Here is a 23,583-nt window from a genome sequence, read left to right as displayed (position 1 = left end):
AATCTTTTCAGTGCTGCTAAGGATGAAGCTGTCAGAAGTGCAAGACCTCCTTGCCTGAAGAACACAAAGGCCGTGGCTCTCACACGGGTGCCATCACAAGCCTGCCCCCAGCACCCTTCTGAGCTCTGCCAACAAGAGCAGCTTGCTCTGAAAAACCTGACAGAAGGGAAAAACAGCAATGACAGGAGGACCTCTTGGGGCATCCTGCCCAGCACAATGGTGAGCTTTTCAGTCACGGGGGTGGGGGTGGGGTTCCTGAATCCACACCAGGGTTCCATGCAGGAAAGGAAGTTGGCTAGCAGAATGACCTACTTGAGTCTGGGTAGCAAGAAGTCTTCTCAAGCACCTCGGCTGAGACATCTTTTAAAGAGGCTGGCTCCTCCTTTGCTGACAGCCATTACCATACAGCTGACTTTCATGCTGTCTCTTAGGACACAGGCAAAGAGAGGGGCCCTTTTGACTCACCCACAATCCCCAGCTAACGTGTACATAAGCTGAATTGTAAACAGCTGAATGTCTTCCAAGCTGCTACCCCAGCTAGGAGGGAAAGAATCAATGGAGCGAACAGCTGCCCTCCCCCATGCAGCTCAGGACAACTGGGAGCAATGGGGGATTTCCAAGCAGCGGCTTGAACTGCTTCCCAGGCCACAGGCTGGGACCACAATAGGGCTCAGGTCAAACACAATAGCAGGACCACAGGGTGACTTCCAACAGGCCAGTGCGTCAGGAATGATAGCTAGCCCTGGTTGCAAGGGGTCAAGGTAGTTTTCAGAGTTCTGTTTAGCACTGGCAATGGAGGCCAGTCACAGAATGGTATGTAATGAGGAGCTCATGGCTCCCAGGTGGTCTCACAGTACAGTACTCTGGCAGATGCTATGATTTCAAAAGGCAACACAAGTCTGGGGCCAGGGGAGAGGCCTCACAGAGGTATCCAGATCAAAGGAAATGGAAGGAAGAATGGCAGGGAGGAAGGAGCACTGGGTCTGGAGTCAGATCTGGGCTCATGTACAGGGCTCCATCTGTGATGATCTGTGTAGCTTCAGGCACTCAGTACCTGCTGAGCCTTGCTTTCTATATCTCTAAGGAGAAGGATCATATTGCCTGTCTTGCACGGTTACAATATTTGTTTATATAGGTGAAATGCCTGCCATTGAATACGTGTAGAGAAGCTGTGCTACATGGCATTGTAAGACTTTGAGATCAGAAAGGCCCTAGGCACAAACCCCAGCTTATAACGCCAGCAAGTACTCTTGGTCTCAGTTTCCTGATCTATGGCACGGGGTATCTGTCCTACATGGCTACAGCGAGGATAAATAAGATAATGCAACACAATAGAGTGGGATAGGCCTGTCCTGGCCATATGAGTGGCAATATCACTGAGTGCTGAGAGAAAACTAGGAAGCAACCCTAACCTCGCTCTCACAGAGCCTGGCCTCTTCATCTCTGCAGGGCGGCTAGTCTTTCCTGGGCCTCAAAAGGCATCATTGTGTCCCCCAGATGCCTTAGCTACTCAGGGTGTCCAGTGCTTGCACTCTTGGGGTTGGGTTTCAGAAAAAAAGTGTTACCTTCACTTTGACACTGACAACAAGAAACAGAAATACCCTTCAAGGTAAACCAAGTCTCAATTCACCATCAATAGTTATTAACCCAAAGGGCAAGAAAGCAATGCCGGGTTCCCTTTCTATACGAATCTTCCATCAAGAGACTCAGAGTCATCAAGCAGACTGTGCAGAAGGACTTCAGAAACCAGAAAACAGGTTCACCCTGAGACAAAGGGAAGAACCCCTTTACCTATTTAGTAAATTTATGGAACCTGTAATGATAGAAGGTGTTTTGGTATTCGAAATGAGTTTAAAAAGCTGAAAATAAACTCATGGGTGATGGATTTCTTCCAGCTTATAAAAGAATCTAGAAATATTTAGTAAATGCTCTAATTATTTTCAGGCAGTAGAAAAGCAACCATTTCCCCACTATGACATGTTATTTATTTTCAGTTACCAACTACAGGATCACTAACATTCTCAAATAAATGGTGGGGTAGAGAATGCAACCCAGCCCCAGTTGTCTTGCCTGCATAATAGTCCAGATGATACTTATCTTATAAATCAATCCTGAACATTTCATCTGGAAAACATTATCCCTTCTTCTCATAGTCATTGTCTTAGCTTTCAACTACCCTGTTTGCCACCAGTCAACTAACAGAACAGATTAATACTGAATACTGGAAGCCTGGAAATGTGGATTTAACCAAGATTTTTTAAATGCATTTGCTTGCCATTAATTTTGTTTTAAAGTGTCACTTAAAGAATTTCAAATGTCTTAATATAGCTGTATAACTTTAAGCCACACAGGGATAGTTTCAAATATACTAAAGATATCAATAACTAGGAATAATTATGCACTATTTGAGACATAATAGCCATGCAACTAAAAGCTTTAAAAATAACTCCCAGCAGTCATGAACTTTCATTTTCTTGTGAACAGTTTTGATATTCAGTATCAGGACTGGTCTTCCTAATCTGCTACAGAAGACCAGGTTATAACATGGCATCTAACAGTCAACTCTTCTTAAAAATGATAATAATATCACTGCTAAGAAAATTATCCAAGAAACAGACATTTTCTTACACTTTCAAGAAAGTTGTAAGAGCAAACCAGGACTCTTTTTCAACATCTGGACTCATCTCAGAACACTGGCAATCTGTGTTTAGCTGTAATCATTTCTTTAGCAGATGTAGAAAGAATGGTCTTTCCTTTTGGACTTATCTAAACTAAGACATCATTTGGAAGACTAGGAAAGCACGTCCTTTCCTACTAATTATAAATAATTTGGAAGGGAAGAGAGAAATAGAGCTATGAAGTTTACTATCATGGCTTAGATGGTCTTATAATGAATCCCATGGCAAAAATTTATCTAAATCACATGCTGTGTTTCTTACAAAACTCATCTTCAAAAACTAGTAATTTAAAATTGCATAATTCTTGGTGAACTATAAAAAGTCCATTTCTTGACCATGTCATTTACATTCTAGTTTTGTTATTGATGAAGAAAAAAAGTCCAGAATTTGTAAGAAAGTTGTCTTGGATAAACAAATGGTTATTTTCCTGACAATTCCCAAAATATGCACATTGTAAATAAAGTATAATTTAAGATACTTTGTCCCTGAATATATTTACAAATAACTCTGATGAAGCTAGTTAATTAAAAATGAAAGTTAAAACTTTAACACTTAAAATGAAACCTACAACTACTTAATTTTGTGAATAAGTAATTAAAATGATCTTAAATGGCACATTTTTTTAACAAAAAATATACGCAGTCTTTTTAAATGCCAACTCATGTTATAGTTTAATCCATGCCATAAAAACACTGAAAACATAAATCTATATATGTTCAGACCTCTACCTTGAGAGTCATCCAGTCTGGAGTTGTTAAATCATTGAAGAGAAAGATTTTTGTCGTTAGCTCAAAGGCCCTAACAAAGTAGACTGCATAAGGTGGTCTCAACCTCACATGGCTTTTCCCTGTGGAAGGGACTGGGGTGGGGAGGTGGAAGGTGGGTGGCAGGCTCAAACACTGAGCCTCACTTCATTCAGGGCAGTCTTCTGAGGGAGTACCCAAAAGCCTTTCCCAGTGACTTTTCTGAGATTCCCCCTGACCACAGAAAGTCATCACCTTCATATTTCAATTGTAAAATGGTACAAAACAAAAAGACGACTCATTCTCGTTGTTGATTCCCATCTCTAGTAGGCACCTTTTTACAACAGAATTTTTTTGTGGGTAGGATCTATTGTCTGGAGATTAAATATTGAACAGCTGGACAAACTTTAATATAAACATGGACTGACTCAAGAAAAGGGGAAAAAAACCTTGGTAATTTCATATTAACATGGAAAAGGAGTATCTGATACTCCTTTGGTGGTTCTGATCAAAACCACTATTCCATAGTTTTTAACTTTAATTTCATTTGAGCTTGCTGACTCATGTTGTCTAGAAGTAAGGGACTCTGGCAGGAGGCAGGTGAACTTTATTCAGCAAATGGTTACAGAAAGCCCACATCAGACCCACAGCCCAAGGTAGGACAGAGACCTAGAGGGAAGAGTATAAGCCAATCAGTCATCCTATTTACACATTCACAACAGGAAAAAAAAATAGAGATAAGATATTCCTGAGCATACAGGGAGAAGTTCCTAATTTTGAGACAGTAATCCTTTACTCTCTTTGCATTTCCTTAAATAAGACAGTATAGGGAGAGGGCAACCTATATAAGAGCGTGCAGGGCCAGAGGTAATAACAACTCAATTTTATAAGATCATCTCTCCATTTATTCCTCTGCACTTAGTTTATTCTCTCTCCCCCTGAAAGATCAGAACCAAGGGATCCAAAGCATCTGAGACAGGAAATGAGTAATGCAGGAAAAAGGATGTGGTCTGAAAAAGAGTGGATTCTGGGGCTGAGCCAGAAAAAGTAACAGGCATAGGTCAGAGCTGGGGGAAGGGGTTTGGGTGACAGGAAGAGAAATCTCAGAGTCAATCAGCTTGGATGAGAAAGTCAGTGACAGAGTATGTCTGGAGAACAAAACAATATATTTCCAAGGAGGCTGTCCTCCAGGGAAGGTACAGAGAAGCAATGGCTGAAGACAGGCAGGAGAACCATAGCTGTGACAGAAGGAAGAAGGCTGCAATATCCTCTTTACTCTAAGGGGAGGAAATAAAATACACCATGTACACTTGATGAAGTAAATTAGAAATTAAGATGGGATGTGGAAGAGAAGCAGACAGGGCTACAAGGTGGGTACGTGACAGAACATCAACATCCATTAGTACTTACATGCCACATGTCAGTAAAAAAAGTTGGGGGAAAAATAAGGGGATGAAAACAGGAAAGACTACTTGTAGAAAAGCAGTTGGGTAACTGAGACACCAACTTGAGAACAACAGGAGAATGGACTACGAAGCTACCCACTTCCTCAAGATAGAGGATGGATATGAAAAAAGCATCTATTCTTCCCAGTGTGTATGGGCAAGCCTGGAAACATATCCTGGGTGGGCAGAAAAGCAGCACTCACGTGATAAACAGGGCCTGGAAAGGGCAGGTGCCCAAAGAGCACCACTCCCCATCTGCCGGGCCCTCTGTGAAACAAGCCTGCCCTTGTGAAGGGGCCAAGCCAGAAGCCATGGTCCCTGCCTTGCAGGGGCTGGAGCCTACATGTAGAAATGAATAGTGGAAAACATAGCTTATCAGCTGATTTTGAAAAATGGGAATATTCCCAATCCAGACACTGAAGCTTATATGTGAAAAGCACTTTTATATTCTCCACAGGGACTAGGACAATGTTTTACCTCAAACATTGTATTTTACCTTTTAGTGTTTTACCTAAAAATTTAATGTGTGTTAAGTCTAACTAACAAAACCCAAACTACTTAGCTATACTGGTATATTAATATTCAAGACAAAATTCCTTGCCCTATAGCTAATGAAGCAGGATATGCTCTAGAGTCCAAATGATGTAAAGCTCTATACTCCTGTGACCCAAAGCTAAACCCTAAGCAATAGGCACCACCACAGGTGCCCTGCCCTGCACTGCACTGGAATATAAGATAGGATTGGAAGTGGGGAATACGGAGCAAGAAGAAATTTCTTTGCTTCATCAGACTGTAATGTTCATACTGACCTAGAAATCCTGGTAATTCCAACATTTGGGTTGACTCAGGAGGGGAATAAAAATCCCAGGTGAGTGATAATTGGATTACCCAGTAATGCCCCAGGGCCAAACGGCTGGAAAAGGCAGAGACAGTAGGGTCTGGTACAGTGAAACTAACATTATTTTCTAAACCAAAAATCAACACACTCAGGCTGATAGACAATGGGACGTAATAGTTTAAATTGGGGCTGTCCTAGAAAAATTGCGGACATATTACAGATTTAGGTTGGTAGTTTATTTCACAAGAGATCGTCTGGGGCCCAATATGCTAATAGGCGGGGATTAAGAATTCAGGGAGGGGAGTTGTGTGAGGGGAAAGCTGTCATTGATTTTTGTAAAGGAGGAAAAAGAAAAAGTGTGTGCTCTGTAGACCAGACATGAAGCTGGTAAACATTCTACGTTTGGAGTAGGAAGGAAAGGAAAGTTGATCAGAACCGAAAGTGTATTAGTGAAATCTATTCAGGCAGCAAGGCCAAGGTTAGGTTGGCAAAGGGGGGTCGCACTGGCACAAACTGGCATCCAACGCGAGTGCCACGGGGCTAGGGGTTCAGATGTAGCTTCACCACTGGTTTGCAACCTGGCCTTGGGCAAATTATTTCCCTCTCTGTGGACTTCAAATTTAAATAAAGAATCGATCAGATCCCGCTTTTAACGCAAAGAACTAACAAATGTAGCATACCTTCATTTGGCACAGGAAGGAGAGAAAACGCTCTTCTAAAAATGGAAGAGAGGACAGGCACGGAACAGCCTGTCCCTTTCCCATCCAATAAAAAACCTCATGAGGCTGAACTAGATTAAGAACAAAACTCTCCAGCGAGGCCGCAGGCGCCTCCGGGATAGGTAGTCCGCTCCCAGCAAAGAGCAGCAGATGCCAGCAGTCCTGCTCTAACGGACCGTCCACCCAGGAAATCGTGCTCCCGGGGAGGCGACCAGCCGGGGCGGGGGCGTGCGGGGACAGGGACACACGGAAGCCTGCGGCGCGCGAAGCTGACGCGGCGACTTCCAAGGATGCGCGGCCGGGGCAGCAGGGTCCCCAGGCGAGGCGGCGGCGGCCGGGCACCTCCCAGGCGCCGAGGCGGCGAGCGCAGCGGCTGGCACGGCCTGGCAGTCGAGTAGGCCCGCCGCGCGCAGCCCGGAGGGCGGTGCCGGGTTTCCAGCGCGGCGCACCGCCCCGGCCTCTCCAGGCGAGAACCCCTCTCCCGCCCCGGCACTGACCTGTCCAGGGCCCGGCTGGGCCTGGCCGGGCGGGGCCTATGCAGCCCCTCGGCCCGGCGCCGCCGCGCGCGGGGTCCCGGGCCCGGGAGGGCCGCCTCCTCTCCGCCGGGAGCCTCCGAGCCGGGGCCCGGGGCTGCCGCGGCGCATCCGACCGCACCGGCCCTGCCGGCCTCAACAAAGGGCGGCGGGGGCGCTGGCCCGGGCGGGGGCGCGGATGGCGGCTGGGGTTGCGCGCGCGCGGCGGGCGCTCGAGGGCTGCAGCGCCGCGGAGACAATGCGGCGCGTCCGGGACGGCTCCCGCGGCCGTCTCCGCCGGGGGCGGGGCTAGGGCGAGGCGGGGCCCGCGCGCGGGGCGGGGCGGGACGGGACGGGCGCGGGGCGGGGCCGTGGGCCCCGGCCGCGCGCTTCCTTTGTGCACCCGAGCCCCGCCCGCGCCCTCCGGAAGGCGCGGCCGGCGGGGACGGTGGGGACGGCGGGGCCCGCGGGGCAACGCGGCCGGGCGAGCGAGTGGAGCGCCCTAGCACGGTTGCCCCTGTCCTCCGCAGAAGTGCCCCGGGGCGGAGTGGCCTGTGACTCCCGCCTCGACGGTTCACTGTCTGTGGGGCCTGAGAGGCAAGCATCGTAATAACGACCACTAGTAATTGAGGGCTGAGTATGTGTCAGGGCCTAAGTGAACGCGCCCTCTGTCCTGTGCTCACAATAACCCTCCAAGTGGTCATTATCCTCCCCACTGGGAACTGAAGATCAGAGAGGGGAAGTAATGACTAAAGTGACCCAGTCATACCTCCATAAAGGGCGTAATCCCTACCCGTTAGGTTTAATGTGAGGGTTAACTGATTTACAAATTGCTTGCAGCGCCTGACGCACAGTGGGAGCCCAATAAATGTTAGTTTTCTTCCCAGAACACACTAGTTAAACCTGAACAGTCTAGAGAAACACCCTCATTCAGAAAACATGCTAAGAGCTGTGGGGTTCGAATGATGTACAACATGACACAATTCTCACCCCAGGAGCTGGGGATAAACCACAGCGAATTTCTGTCTATTCCCAATATTCCCCCATCTTGCCTTTCTTGGTATTCCTATTCATTCTCTATCATTCTGTCTCTTTTATCCCTCTGGCCTCATACATTTTGTTTTCACATTTTATATTTATTTTGCATTCTATGAATTTTACTTCTCTCCATTTCCCATCATTCCTTTTCTTTCCACTTTACTATTTTTCAAGTCCCCTTTTTAAAATTAATATTCATATTTCCTTCCCCCTGTGTCTCCGCATTTCTTACATATTATATTTTGCTTTACAAACTGAGGTAATGAGGGATTGAATACTCAGCTTCTCTCTATTCCCCAAACATACCCATACTTTCTGACCCCACCCCTTTAACTTCCACTGGTCCTTCTGGGAATGCTCTTTCCTCAACTTTCTATATTCCAGACTCAAGAAATGCAGTGACCAACTTTTTCTGTAAGGATAGAGAGAGGAGATATCTTGGAATTTACAGGCCACATGGTCTCTGCCCAGCTACTCAACCCTGTCATTGGGGTATGAGAGATGCCACAGAACTTTGCTATGAACACTGAAATTTGAATCTCATAGTTTTCCTGTATCACAAAATAATATTCTCTTGATTGTTAAAATCATTATTAGCTTGCAAACTGTTAATACTAGGGTTATGATGGATGTGGCCCTGGGGCTGTAGTTGCCAATGCCTGATCTAGCCCAATGCCACTTCCTCCCTGGAATTCATCCTTGTAATCTCTACCTGGCAGGATTTATTTCCTTCCTTGCCACTTGTAAAGCACTTACCTAAGATTCTTCTATGGCATTTAACATGGCACCTTAGCTTTTACTGTAATTTTCTTCCTGTATACTTTACATCTTTCCCTGCAGATGTTAAAACTCCTTGAAGGTTGGGACAGTCTGTGTATTGCCTCCCATCCAACAGTGCAGGCATTCACATATACACGAATGCATGGATATTTAAGGCAGGTTGCTTGGCAATTATTTCCACTATGCAAGGCTTACTTCTTTCATAAGATAAGACCTCAAGAACAGGATGCTTTTTATGGGTTGATTATAACCACTCAGCCACATCCCCAGCACCACCTCCGCTTTTGTATTTTATTTAGATACAGGGTCTCACTGAGTTGTTTAGCACCTTGCTTTTGCTGAGACTGGCTTTGAACTCGTGATCTTCCTGCCTCGGTTTCCTGAGCCGCTGGGATTACAGGCATACGCCACTGTGCTCTGCAGAAAGATAATTTTGAGAGCTTTGTGGACAAGATGAAAGAAGGTAGGCAAATGTCATTTCACTTAGGGGATGTTGGATAACAAGTCCTTGAACAAAGAATGTTGATTAGCAACAGCCTGGAGACAGGGTGTGTAGCTCAGGTAGGTCCTATACTACATTCCTATCAGCAAATTGGTAAAAGACTAGGAAATCGTACTGGTGGCAAAGCTAAGTGGAAAAGATAGCATAATGAATAAAAAGGGTTCATATATAAAAAATTCCTTTCCCACATTTTATTCTTTCTGTACCTTGGTTTTCTCACTTTTAAAATAGGGATAAATGATAGTTCCTATTCAGAGGGTTATTGTCAGGATTAAATGAGGAAATGTATGTAAAGCCTTTTAGAAAGAGTTTAATAAATGTTAGGTATTAACTATCACTAATTATTGTTAGGATGGAACTATGGGCTAAATTCACAAGGTAACATTTAGAAGATAAAATTAATCATATTTTGGTTCAAAATATAAATTGTGAAAGTTTGAGATTGAGGAGAGACCAGGCAAGATAGCAAATTCATGGGGAAAAAAACAAAACAAAAACCCTCTGAAATAAAACCAAAACTAAATCCAACCCTCTGAAATTCAGTTGACATAGTACTCTGTGAACCCACAGCACCATTCCCATGAGTGGGAGGAGTTAATATGGGACCACAGTACATTGATGAAGGAAGGTGAGGGAATTACTACACAAGGAGCCAGGGCCAGATTGATGCCCTTTCACAGTTGTGTGATCTGTAGTTCCTTTAGGCTTTTGTTTTTCCCCTGTGAATCATGGGGATAATAATAATTATCTCACGGGTATCATGAGTGAGTAAAGGACAGAAGAGTATCCAGCACATAGTAGGTGCTCAGCAAGTTTTAGTTCTTTCCTACCTTTTCATGTGGATCTAGGAAATAGTCCTGTCTCTTAAAAGGCTTATAAAGATTAGTGACTTTTTAATTTGGAAGTACTGTGTTTAATTTTGGATGTCACACTTTAGAAAAACAAGTAAAAGAACATGGATCGATAAGCAAGACTAGAATGGTAGGAATGGAGGCTTTGACAAGTCATAGAGAAAAATGAAAAAAGTCTCAGGTCTTTAGCCTGGAGGGGTTTGTCATTGTTGTCCTCTTCTTCTTCTTCTTCTTCTTCTTCTTCTTTTTTTTTAGAACTGAGGATAGAACCCAGTGGTGCTTTGCCCCTGAGCTCCATCCAGCCCTCTCTTCTTTTTAAAATGTTGAGACAGCATCTCCCTAAGTTACTGAGAGCCTCTCTATGTTGCTGAGGCTGGCCTTGAACTTGTGATCCTCCTGCCTCAGCCTCTCGGATTGCTGCAATTACATGCCACCATGCATGGCCTCAATTTCTCTCTCTCTCTCTCTCTCTCTCTCTCTCTCTCTCTCTCTGTTAGAGGAAGATGGTGGAGACATAATAACTGTCAATGATACTGTGAGATGGATTCTTGTTAAAATTTTTAAGACAGAATCGTCATCAGTGATGGTCAAGTTCCAGAAGGGCAGGTTTTGGCTTACTTGAAAAGCAACTTTCTGATAATTAGAGCAATTCCAAAAAGAAATGGGCCTGTACTGTCATGTGTAACTAATTAAAACAAAAAATAAAAATTACAAATAAATAAATAAATAAATGAAAAAATAGGCCTGCTTTTCTTTTTCTTTTCCTTTTTTTTTTTTTTTTTTTTTGGTGTGTGTGTGTGAGAGTGTGGTTTTTCAGTGCTGGGGATTGAACTCAGGGGACCCAAGGACCCATGCATGCCAGGCAAGTGCTGGACCAGTGAGCCAAACCCCCAGGCTGCTTTCCAGAATGATGATCCTCTTATCATTGCAAGTGTACAATGAGAATGGATGATTTCCTTCCCATATTTAATTTTTCTAGTATCTTTTCTCCATATTCTTTTGCTTTCTATTTCCTTGATCTCATCCCCTATTCCTTTTAGGTCCTTATAAACTTTTAGCTCTACCTTGTTCCAAAGTATTTTTTTCCTCCCTTCTCCTTTTTCAATTTCTAGATTCTTTTTCTCTGGTTTCTCCCATCCCTACTCCTAGCACACACTTAGCATCGTGACTGAACTGCCTCCCTGAGCTGCAGATGGCCCATGGCTCAAAATGTCACTGAGATGTGGGCCAAGATTGCTGTGCGAACTGGCAGAGAGGGAAAGGGAAGCAAATGGATCTCTATAGAGGGCGGAGGTCCTGCTGAGACTCTCCCATCAGGGAGAAAGAATCCAGCCTCCTAAATCCTGGGCGGTAACTCTCAGACAGGTGGGGACTCCAGGGCTGAGCACAATTCCCTCAAAGGTGCTTTCTGAATCCCTTCTTGATCCCCTTATCTTTGAGATATGGCAACCATCTTGCCATATTTCCAATTTCAAGAAATTGAAAATTTTTCATACTAAATGAAGCAGACAATCAACAACGGGATGCCTTACCTCAACTCTCAACTTGGTGCGTCTATCTGCACATACATCTGACACCAGTGACAATGAAGGCTGCAGAGTCTGGCTCTAGAACTTTCAACTCTCCTTTTCTTTCTCTACCAATTTCCTTCTATATCTCCTGGGTCCTCTGTCTGCATCCCTGATGCAGCTTCTCATTTCCCTCTTATTTCTAACTGCCTAGCTTTCTCATTGCCTCATTGGGTTTACAGTTTACCCTCACGTTCCAGATGCTCAGGTGAAATGTGCCAGGGGATGGCTAGGAAGACCGACTTTCTCCCCTCCTCTAAGGGCCCCACTATGCTTCATACCGTGAGCTGGAGAATGCTGGACGCTAGGGCTCTTGGCTACAGGCAGGCCACTAGGCATGGCAGTGACAATGGCTTGTTGGTGTGGTGATGGACCTGACCGAGTCTCAGGCACACTCTTCTCCCCAGGTCCCACTTCCTTCCAGTCATCAGGGGAGCACTGCTGGGGCTGTTAGGGGCAGGACAAAGAGATTGGTCTTCTCATAAATTGCCTCTGCATTCTCACACACTACCCCCGTTTCTGTGGAGCTTGGGGCAGCAGGCAGGACTTTAGGATTCAGTCATCTTCCTTGGAACACCCAGAGATGACTTCAACACTCAGCCTACCCAAAAAACACATCCAAATGGGGCTGTGGGATTGCCTGAGCTGCGGCCTCCCCAGTCGCACCCTAGGATCAGCTTACTCACCACTGGTGAAGCAGGCTGTAGTTGTAAGATGACAGCTGAGGTGTGTTGGAACCTCCGATGAGGGGTGTGGGACATGCCCTCGGGATGTCCATTCTGAGGCCCAGGGTCTGGCGTGGGAGGGTGACACTGCTGACTGCTGCTGGGCTTGTGCAGATTGGCAGTGGAACACTGGAGTGGCAGGGTGGGTGTAACTGGGCCCAGGGGCATGGTGTGGGCTTCTGAGCCAGGCTGCAGGGCCAGGCTTGGAGGGACTGAGGTGAGCTGGGGCTGGGACTGGGCTTGGGGTGCAGGTCGTGGCGGCTGGGTCTGCTGCGGCTGCGGCTGCTGTTGGATCACAAACTGGGGCTGCAGGTGCTTTGATGATGGCTGCGAGAGGAGCTGATGTGGCTGTAGTTGCGCATAAGCTGAAGGGGAAACACCAGGTTAGAGGCACAGCTGAAGCTCGTCTGCCGTGGCCCTTGACGCACCCCTCCCGCACCCACAAATAAAGGGCTTCCCCAATGCCACGTACCCTTTCATGTTTCACCTAGAGCCTGGCCTGGTCAATGCCAGAGTCCAACACATACTCCCTTCTTGCTTTTTCTCTTATGTCAAACACTGGGCTCTATAGACTGCCTGTCAAAGCCTGACTCAAAACTCATGCCCCTTGAGAAGGCTTCCTTGACACATTTCAGAGAAATACTGGATTCTAAGTGTTTCCTCTTCTTCTCTCTTCCAAGCCCAGCACTTGCTGTTCTCTATGCCTGCAATATCTGCAACCTCCTCGCCATCCACCCCCAGCTCTGCGTGGTTCATCCTTATCCATCCTTTTGACTCTGCCCAGGTTGAGCTTCCTAGAAGAAGAGTCAGTGGACACAGTAGTCTTCCAACACTGGCATTGAGCAGACCAGAGCTGAACTTCTGGTTCCTTTTTTTTTTTTTTCAACAAATCATGGGAACTAACTAGTTACTGCTACCTAACCTCTCCAAGACTCACCATCCTAATCCAAAAATTGGAAATATTTTCTGCCCAGAAAAATCACTGTAAAGATGAAAGGAGGGGAAAACCTAAAAATAAAATGTAAGCAAATGACAAATGTGTATAGCAGTGCCTGGCACACAGCCATGATCAATCACTTCTAGATACAATTATAAATATTATTTCCATCTTAGTTTAGGTTCTCAAAGCATCCCTGGTTTACCTCTGTCATAATCATATTATTCTTGGTGGGTGATATTGTTACTTATCTGTCTTCCTTTTAAGCCATGAATTCCCAATGGTCTGAAACTACAATGTATCTCTTTATCCTGAACCTAACATAGTGCTGGACAGCCATGGGTTTATTTACAAGAAGATAAAACATGTCTTGATCTGGAATTTCTTTCTTTCTCTCTTTCTTTTCTTTTCATTTCCTCCCTTCCTTCCTGTACTGGGAATTGAACCCAGGGGCTCTTTACCACTGAGTTACATCCCTAACCTTTTTTTTTTTTTTTTTTTAATGTTGAGATAGGGTTTTGCTAAATTGCTGAGGTTGGCCTCAAACTTGTGATCCTCCAGCCTTAGCCCCTCAAGTAGCTTGGATTGTAAGCATGAACCACCACACCTGGCCTGATCTAAATTTCTCTCTCTTTCTCTTTTTAGACAGGGTCTTGGTAAGTGCTGAGGCTGGCCATGAACTTGCAATCCTCCTGCCTCAGCCTCCCCAGTGGCTGGAATTATAGGTGTGTGCCATCATGCCTGACCTGATCTGGAATCCCTTTGTTTCCATGTGTTGGTAGCTTTTCTTTCTGCTATTTAACCAGGCCGTCTCTTTGAGATTAAGGAAGCTTATATTTTTTTAGTAATCCCTTCAGCATCTAGCGGCTGCTCTGTATATATTAAGGATTCAGGGAATTCAGCTCAGGTGATTGATTTTCTCCCACAAATCCCTCTGTTTACTGGCACCCAGGGTAGCTCAGTGATCTATCCCATGTAGAAGCCACTCTCTACAGACTCCTGTGGCTGGAGACCCACAGGAGGAGCCTGTGCCATGTGAATGCCCTGGCAGTCACAGCTGGAAGCTTACACATGGATTTCACAACTAGAGGCTCGCAACCAAGAAAAGGCAGCTTCCGGGTCTCAAGCTAGTATTTTAACAAGAATTCTGTGATGCTACAGGTACACTGATTTCAAATTGAGTTAGGCGAGGTGCCTTCTTTTGAAAATTTTTGTCTATATGCAACTTTCCAACTGTCTCATCACAGCCCAACTGGAATTCCAAGAAGGATGCCAACAGGAATGGAAAAGAAAGAACAGAAACAAGAAGCAATACGAAGGAAAGTCACTATGGTCCTGGTGATTGCTGTAGACAGAGGGAATTTGGATGGCCCATAGATTTTAATCTGAATTGCCCTGGATGGGGGAATTAGGAAACTTGACATTGATGTGGTTTAAGGGGAATGTGTTGAGTTTGAGGTGATGGTGGGACCTTGGTGGAAACTGCCAGCAGACATTTGGTGATTATAAATTGTCCCTGATCCCAATCTAGGTCCTGTCTCCTAATGCTATGTCAGATAGCTCTGAGGTTACCAATCAGCAAATATTGTTCATCAGATAAACTAACACTCAGGTATTTTGAAAAACAACTCTTGATAAGGCACCTGAGAGATACTGTAGATGACTATTAGACTCCAGTGGCCAAAAGGACCTGCAAGTGATGGGCATTTGTGTCACTGAAAATGCAACCCATTCCCATGGACAAGTTATCCCAGGGGCTACCCATCTGAGGTGAGAGCTGGAAGTGGTCCATGTCAGGGGAGCTTAGAGCATCAGTGGTGTGTCCCACCACCTGCTGGCGATGTGGTCAGAGCTTCAGCTTTTCCCAGTGGAACAAGAGTTCTGGGCTAGGTACTCACACAAATTTTCTCTAGCTCTACAACTTGATTGGGGTGGTTATAGTAGGAAGATTAAAATTCAGGATTAACAAGATGAGAAAGGAAAGGTTGAAGAGGCAAAAGGTCTAAATCTGTGGAGGACAGAGAATAAATTTAGAGATAATACATATTTGTTGTGCCAAATGCTGTAGTTTGGACCTTAAACAACCCACAAAGGTCCATGTGCTGGGAGCCCTGGGAGACTTTAGGTCACTGGGGGTGTGCTGCCACTGAAGGGGACTGTGGGACCTTTGCCCCCTCATCCTCCTTTTGCTTCCTGGCCAGGAGGTGAGTGGTTTTGCTCAACTACTATGAATATGCTTTTGACACAATGTGCTGCCTGACCTCAGGTCCAAAACACTGGGGCCAACTAGTCATGGCTTGGAATCTCCAAACCTGTGAGCCCAAATAAACCTTTTCTCTTTATAAGCTGATTAGGTGTTTGCTACAGTGACTGAAAGCTAACACCAAAGGCTGAGAGAGGAAACCACCAGCTCCTGGCCCTCTATTCCTGCACTTCCCACCCTATTCCCTGCTCTCCCCTAACCTGTGCTGCTCATAGAAAACCAAAGGGAATCGTTTCAGGACAAATAATGCCTATAACCCAACCTGGAAATAAAGCTCATAAAACTTAAATAAGTTCATAGATTAAAGATCCTAAGGTATTTTAGAGAATGAATAGGTATTTTTGAGGTTAATTTTAAAAAAAAACACATGGTTTAACTTATCCTGGGTTAAAAAAATCCTTTTGATAGAGTATTGCAATAATTTTATAACCCTTTTCCTGATTCCAGTTTCTTTCTGCTATAATTTATCCTATGAATAGAATGCAAATTAATCTTTCCTGGTGCTCAGATCTGACCCCTGACTGAACGCCACCAAGGACTCTCCTATCTATAGTTGTCCCAAGCCCCTGGCATTCAAGATCTCTTTTCAATATAAACTAACCTTTTTATTCTTATTATTTCTTTGACCCAAACAATCTTTACCATTCACTGTGCTGTGCCCTATCCCCTGTACAGTTAGTCCCTTTTCTCATAAACCAAATTTTTGTCATTCTTCCTTGACGCATATAGCCAATGGGACTCTTCCATTTTTTGAACTGCCACTAAGGTTTTTCAGATTAACACTGCCCTCTGAGATGCAATGTGCCCAGCAGTAAATGTGAGTTCTAGAGTCAATAGGCTTGGGTTTGAATACCAACGCTGTTGCTTACCATCTGTGTGATGCTGGGTAAGTGACTTGACCTCTCTGTACCTTTTTGCCATCATCTTTAAAATGGAGGTAAGCATGATATCTGTCTTGTAGTTATTTCAATAAATGACTAATCTTAATAAGCAAGATTTATGGAACTCATTGGTTTCTTCCAAAGTAACTTGAATTTAGAAGATGCTTAGTTAGCACTACTGAGTGAATGAGTGATGGTATGTTGGGACTTGTTCTCTTTAGAGCCAGTCCACGGGTAAGATGGGTATCATCCCACAGGCCACACGGTCTCACCAACAGTCTAGCTGGCTGAACCCTGTACCCAGCCAGCCTATCCTGACCTTCCTGTACCCACCCACCTTGATTCCCTCATTATGCCATAAGACTTCCTGTCCCATCATGTCTATTGGTCCTCAGTCTTAGTGCCTCCACCTGTGGGGATGCCTGCCTTCTGCTTCAGTGATCTCAGGTTTAAGGGACTTTGGCTGGGCCTCAGTTCCTGTTTTCTCTCTGTTTGCCTTAACCTCAGTTACAGGTATTTCCCTAGAGTTCCTGAATGCTTTGTTTGATTCATTTGTAATAGGTACTCTCCTATAAACATATTTCACTGATTTAAAAAAAATTGATTATCCCCCTCCATTTTAGCATTTTTGGAATTGGGTTGCTGCGTATTACGGCGGATGCTAGTTTCTTTCTTAAGAGTTAGTGAAATAACTTACATCTTATAATTAAGAGATGTCTTAGATTAAATGAAATGGGAATACTTTTATTATTTTGTGTGTAGATGTCCTATTGCTCCAAGTAGACTATATGCTTTTTGAGTCAAAGGTTTTTGAGTCTTATCTTTTAATCCAAAAGCTTACTCTAATAAAATTAAAGCAGTGCTTCTTTTACCCTCTGCTTTGTCTAACATAATGGCAAGTTTGTAGGTGATCAGCAAATGTCTTCTGATGATCATGACAAGATCAATTCACTTTCTCCTTCTTCCTTTCCCTCCCTGTTCAATTTGGGCGCAGTGAGGCCACAATATCAGAAGTCATGTCCTCCCCTCCAGCTAGGATGGGTATATCAGTCTGTGAAATATTAATGTACAGAAATCTCTCCAGACCTTTCTTCTTATTTCTTCCTAAAGACCAATAGCTTCCTTCTCCCCAGCTCACACACTCTCTCGCTGCCAGAAAGCTCATTGCTTCTAAGAAACATGGGTCGTTTCTGTGGGATCTCAACCACAGCTTTGCAAAGCCTGATCAATCCTTTGTGTTATGGAGCAGGGGAGAGGCAGGCTGAGGGCTTTTGCAAATTAGGACCTCGCTCAAAGGAGAGACTGCTTTGAAGCATCGCTCAACTTCCTGGCTGGTGCTCTAACCTGAATTGCCTCCTTAGAATCTGAAGAGGCCAATTCACTGCTTCCAAACTAGTGTGTTGATACTAACAAGAGGATTAAGATCTCGCGGGCAGGAGGGCTGACTGAGGGGTCACTGGCACACTCCCTTGACTGCATCCACTGCCAAAATTTATCAATAATAGTTCTCTATTAATCTTAAGGCTTCACATAGGTAGGAAACAGATCACTGTCTTAGAAATACTGTGAGCACCCTGCTTACGGGTGGTGGGTCTGCCTACAGCCTTATTTTTCTGAAAGTCCAGTAAAGTGACTTCCATTGGAGGATGCCTGTGGGAGAGAAATGGTGTATCTTTTTTACCAACCACTACTTTTCAAGATTTAAATAGTTAAGTGAAGATATACTTTCAACCATTCAGTCAGTCAGCATTTACTAAGCACCTACTACAGAGGAAGCACTATGCTTGATGCTGGATAAAACATGGTCCCTAGATTAGATTACAGTCTAGTAAAAGAGACAGATGGTAGACAGAGACTTTTGGCATCATTTGGTAAATGTTGTGATAGGATAAGCACAAAATAATAAGAACATGGAAAAGAGGATTTGGCTTTGGAAGGAGGGCAGAGAAGGCTTCCCTCAGGAAGTGCTTAATATGGTTCAGAGTTAGAAATTTCATAAAAAGAACAGCACATGGGGAGACCTGGAGGGACAGGTACTGTGGTGTATTAAGGGACCCACAGAGTGCTCTGTACAGTAGTCTCAGCCCAGGGTGTCTGTAGGAGGGAGCCAGATGAGGAGGCACTTTTAGGTTGGGTCTAAGTTGTGCACCATGTTCAAGAGGTTGCTCTGCTCCAAAGAAGCCTCATGTGACCAGGCTTCAAGAGGTGACTGAGACTGAAGCTAACCAGAGGTCAGAGCTCCACACACACATGAAAAGATGAGGCCACTTTTAAAAATTTATTTATTTGTTTACTTATTCATTCTGGAGATTTAACCAGGGGCACTTTACCACTGAGCTACATCCCTAGCCCTTTTTGTTTTTCATTTTGAGACAGGGTCTCATTAAGTTGCTTAGGGTCTCACTAAGTTGCTGATGCTGCTCTTGAACTTGTAATCCTCCTGTCTCAGCCTCTTGAGCCCCTGGGATTGCACAACTATATCCGGCAAGGGTGCTCTTTTTAGAAAAAACTAAAACAATTCTGCATGAATTTTCTGTGATGCATTCCCTCCAGGCTTAGGGTCAGGAGAGGTTTGAGAGGGGAAGGAGAACTAAGGGGAGTTTCCCTGTCAGAGGAAACTAGGTCATAAAAACAGACGTGTAGGGCATTCTGTCACATTCTATGCAGCCTTAATGTCTTTGGGTCTGCTTGGCAGCATCTGGAAAACCACCAGATACTCTTGTGTGGGCAGAATTCCTTGCTGAGTGGCTTGGAGAATTAAAAAAGAAACTGTTTTCTGCATCTCTGCCCCTGCCCTCCCTTGGCAGAGGGACAGCACTATAGGGAAGTGAGTACAGGCATGGGTTTTAGAGTCAGGTAGATCTGGGTTGGGTTTGGTTCTGCCACCTATGATCTTAGAGAAACTGCCTAAGCCTCTCTGCATCTTGACTTCCTGTCCTATAAATGATGATACATAGCATCTAGGGTAATTGTTAGTATCAAACAGAATATTATGTTTGAACCACAAAAACATTTACTGCCTTTGCTCAACGACTGGTACTCAGAAGATGCTCAGTAAATGATGATATTTTAAAAATACCATTGCTTTGAAATTCTGTTTTCATAATTAGAATCTCATTTACTCCTAATAAGAAGCCTATGAGCAATTGAGCAGTGTCCCCATTTTACAACCAAGGACTGAGAGTGATTTCCAAATGACTTCCAAAATGCAGAAAGCTGAGGGGAATTTGACTTCATTTGACAAATGAGGCCCAGTGGCTTGCCTACAGCAAAAGCCCCAAATGCCTATGACTGAGTGAATGGCTGTTAACAAGCACAAACAAATATGGCAAGCCAGGAATATGAGCTGTGGCTGCTGAGAACTTTGGAGGGAGTCTTGGAGGGATGGACAATGAAAAGGATGTGTTCTGGCAGAAGGTAGGAGGCAAAAGGAATATGTCTGGTCAGGTCAGTCACAAAGGGGTGGGAGTGGGAGAAGAGACAAGACCTATTTGCTTGAGGGTCTATGTGAGGAAGCCATAGCAATCAAGTGGTGTGTCAAGGGTCCTGAAGGTCCCACCCAGGTCAGAGAGTCGTCCATCAGCAGTCATCAACATACTGCTCTGTGGGCCCTTATAGAGACTCGACATTCCAACTGGCCAGGTAGGAAATACAGACACTGTGAAGATCTCTAAACAGGAAAGAAACAATGCAGCTGTTTAGGAAGATAATTCTAGCAGCTTAGAAGTATGTCCTGGAGATCAGTTAAGCCTCATCAAGTCAGCTGGCCTGGCGCAAAGCAGGAAGCCAGTACAGAGGATGCATCATCAGAACCTGGTGATCAACTGGTGATAAGGTAAGGGTAGGAACAGGAAGGGAAAGAGAAGAGCGTTTTCTGTGTTGGTCATTTTCGCAGGCCTCTCATTCATTGATATAGCCTACGGAAAATGTGACTGCCTTTGTTTTATACACGAGGAAACTGAGGTTTAGTAACTTGATCATTAAACCAGTAAGTGATGAAACTGGGATCTGAAGCCAGGTCTAAGGCTGAAGCTCCTGTTCTTCCTGCTAGAACATTCTGCCTCCCTGGTGAAGGGAAGTGGGCTTAGGAAGACCTTGGGGCTGTGGAAAGTGGTCAGGAATCTGGGAAAGGGGACCTCTCCATAGAGGAAGACTTCAGGAGTTTTGTTTTTGTTTTGTTCATGAATTCTTAGGGAAAAAATGGTATAAAGTGGGATGAAACCAAAGTAGGAATACCCTAGAGAAGCTGGAAATCTCTGGGGAGAGGGCACGAGAGCAGGGATGGACGCATATTGAGAAGCTATTGGCAGACGGGTGGCAGGTATCTGAGGGGTGGGAACAGATAAGTTCCTATAAGAGTTAAAAATAAACACAGGGGGCACAGGACTGAGGAGACCCACAGCTAATGGCAGCAGGCAAGGGAAAAGGCAAAGACAGGTCCTACCTCCACACATAGATGGTCACGTATGTATGTGGCCACTTTGGGTTCAGGTGCTTCTCGGGGCCAGCTGAGACAATCCTCCTTCTGTTTCACGTGAAACAGAGTCATTTTTAAAACATGACCCAAATTTTCATACCCCCTATTAAAATTTCAGCTCTTATTCAGTTATGTAACTCCTGTAGTGCTTAGAATAATGTTTGGCACATAATAGTTGCTAAATGAACAAGAGATAGAGTAGAATCATTTGGGAATGGCAGTTAATTATTCTTTCTGAGCTAGATCTTTCATTTATGCAATGGAATGATCACCGTTATGATTAAATGAGATAGATAGGTAAATAGTACAATACCTAGAGAATGGTTGTTCACTAACTATAAATTATTATTATTAGCTGGTAGCAACCAGGGAAGTAGTATAATAGAAGCCTTAGGTAAAGAATTTTAGGAAAGAAGGAAAGCTGAACAATTCCAAGGCCCTTTGTGTATCACAGTGGGCTCTCTCTCCTCTGTCTCTCTCATACACTCAGACACACAGACACACACACACACACACACACACACACACACACACACACAAATATGCATATGTACATATGCAGTGAATGATGTTAAGCAAAATATAAAACTCCTCTACTGCTGACCTATATCTTCTGGATTTTCCCCCTGAATAGTAAGAAGAGATTCTTCATCATTTAAATGTGATTCTACAGTGGACAGTCGAAGTGACCTGCATGGCTAGTTCCATAATTTTAGTGTTAGAATTGGTAGGAATTTTGATTTCCAGAGACAACAGGCTCACCTGCATGCACTGCTGTTAGCTGGATTCTGTAAGTAAAAGTGTGTTTACCCTATCTTTTGGTGGCTGCTTTGGAAGGGAAATGTGGTACCCGAGAATCCAAAAATCAGCAAGCATCACATTGTCCAGTCTATTACAGATGGAAATCTCTGCACCCTGACACAGAATACCCTCTGTGATTAAACAAAGCAGCTATGTGGCAGGCCTGCCCCACAGAGAGTTCTCTCTTCAGTGTCCTGAGGCGGGTTGAGGCTATGGAACAAAGGCCTGGCATCTGGAAGCAGGACTGGGTGAAAAGGACCCCAGATTTTCAATGACCCAACAGCTCCCTTTTATCACAGCGTCCCCCTCCCAGTCAGCAACTTTCTCCTCACCTTTGGGCTGAGTGTGCACCCAAAGCCTGGAGCTTATCCTCTACAATGAGGACTCCAAGAACCAAGCTAGAGCTGTGGCCCAACTCCTTTAGGACTCCCTGGATGCCAGGCCCATGAGATCCTTGCTGCTTGCTCCTCTTCTGCCCTCTGTGGTCCAGTCCTCCTATCACTGAGAAGGGCAAGACCAGACCATTGCCTTCCCCTCCAAAGTGCAACCTCAGGCTCCCTTCCTCCCTGTACTCCCCTCCCCCACCCCACCCCCTTTCAGGGCATAAGGGACCTTTTCTATTTGCAGAGCCTAAAGAAGCTGGTTGCCAAGGTGACAGGAGCAGGAACAGCAGGGAGCTTGCCATGGGGGAGGAGCTTTGCCCCCAAACAGCTGTCAGTGGGAGCAGTCCCAGCTGGGATGGAGAGTTTGCCTCTCAGGGAGGAAAACCCCAGGAGAACCCATGCACCCCTCCAGGGTTTCCACTGGCTACTTTCCCTGGGGGCTGCCTGCTAGCTGCCCCCAAAACGCTCAAATAGCAAACAAAACACGCACACTCTCTGCCTCACATGCAGGAGCACACTCCTCCCTCAGCTCTTTCCCTCCCTTGGCTCATTCACAGTGGGTCCTCTGGGTAGGAGGCCAGAAGTCACCTCTGCCTGGGGAACTGTGAAGCCCAAGACAGGTGCTGCTTCACGCTGTCGCCAGCAGGCCATAAGAATTCTTTTAGTCTTTTTGTTCTGGAGGCCCTCAGAGGATCCAAGCTTCCTAAGCCTCCCCCAGCTGCCTTCCGTTTGGGAGGTGAGAGAGGGGGAGTGGAACCAAGGGCTTGAAGAGAGGAGGGGTGACCAGAATAGGAGAGGCCGGTGGGAGGCAGGAGGAGGGCAAAGCCCACTGATCTGCGTCTCTGGGGAGAGGGTCTTTGTAGTAAGCACTCACCCCACAGCTGCTCCACGGAGAGTGCCATGGGGCCGCTGGCCTCTGTACTGTGTAGGCGGGCACACACTGTTAGTCTCAAGCCACACCTAGGCTCCCGGATCACAAGACTGTTTGTTTCTCACTGATGCTTACAGGGCTTAAGAAGAGACTGTCACCAGCTCTGCAAAGTTCAGACAGTCCTAGAATGCCTAGACTCTTTGAGCTTTGGGTCAGGATCAGGCAAGGCCAAGAAGGCCCCAAAGCAATGTAAGAACTAAGGGGCAACCTGGCTTGATTAAGGACAGAAGCTGACTCTGACAGATATGGAGTTAGGTCTCAACTCTACCATTTACTACTTAGGTGACCTTAAGAACTTAGTATATACTAAGTTCTTCTGAGCCTCAGTTTTCTTATCTATAAAATGGATAAATACCTACCTTAAGGTTTTTTTTTTTCTTTTAAGATTTAAATGCCTAGCAGATTAACAGATGAGGGACTTTCCCTAAGTGCTGGTCCCTTTCTATCTAATTTCCTTGAGAACCCAGAGATATCTAGCAGGAGGAAGAACCCAAGAACTACTCTTTCTTTT

The 23,583-nt window shown here is 45.1% G+C and overlaps 1 protein-coding gene across 4 annotated transcripts in view; it reads right to left on the bottom strand.

The window, feature by feature from the left end:
• Phc2 (polyhomeotic homolog 2) overlaps positions 1–23,583 on the bottom strand; it is a 104,543-nt gene that overhangs the window by 19,098 nt on the left and 61,862 nt on the right. Inside the window, exons 1-3 of one of the 4 annotated variants that reach the window (XM_076860795.1) lie at positions 20,925–20,949; positions 12,361–12,764; positions 11,956–12,121 (exon numbers count right to left, since the gene is read on the bottom strand). In XM_076860795.1, coding sequence (XP_076716910.1) covers positions 11,956–12,121; positions 12,361–12,764; positions 20,925–20,934 — 580 coding nt within the window. In that variant the 5' untranslated portion in view covers positions 20,935–20,949. Of the gene's footprint in view, positions 1–6,384; positions 6,745–6,920; positions 7,177–11,955; positions 12,122–12,360; positions 12,765–20,924; positions 20,950–23,583 lie in introns of those variants that run through there. The other 3 variants (XM_076860794.1, XM_076860799.1, XM_076860798.2) reach the window with 3 other exon arrangements.

Source organism: Callospermophilus lateralis, chromosome 7 (assembly GCF_048772815.1).
Source record: "Callospermophilus lateralis isolate mCalLat2 chromosome 7, mCalLat2.hap1, whole genome shotgun sequence".
NCBI lineage: Eukaryota > Metazoa > Chordata > Mammalia > Rodentia > Sciuridae > Callospermophilus > Callospermophilus lateralis.
This window is presented reverse-complemented; position numbering and strand designations above follow the sequence as displayed.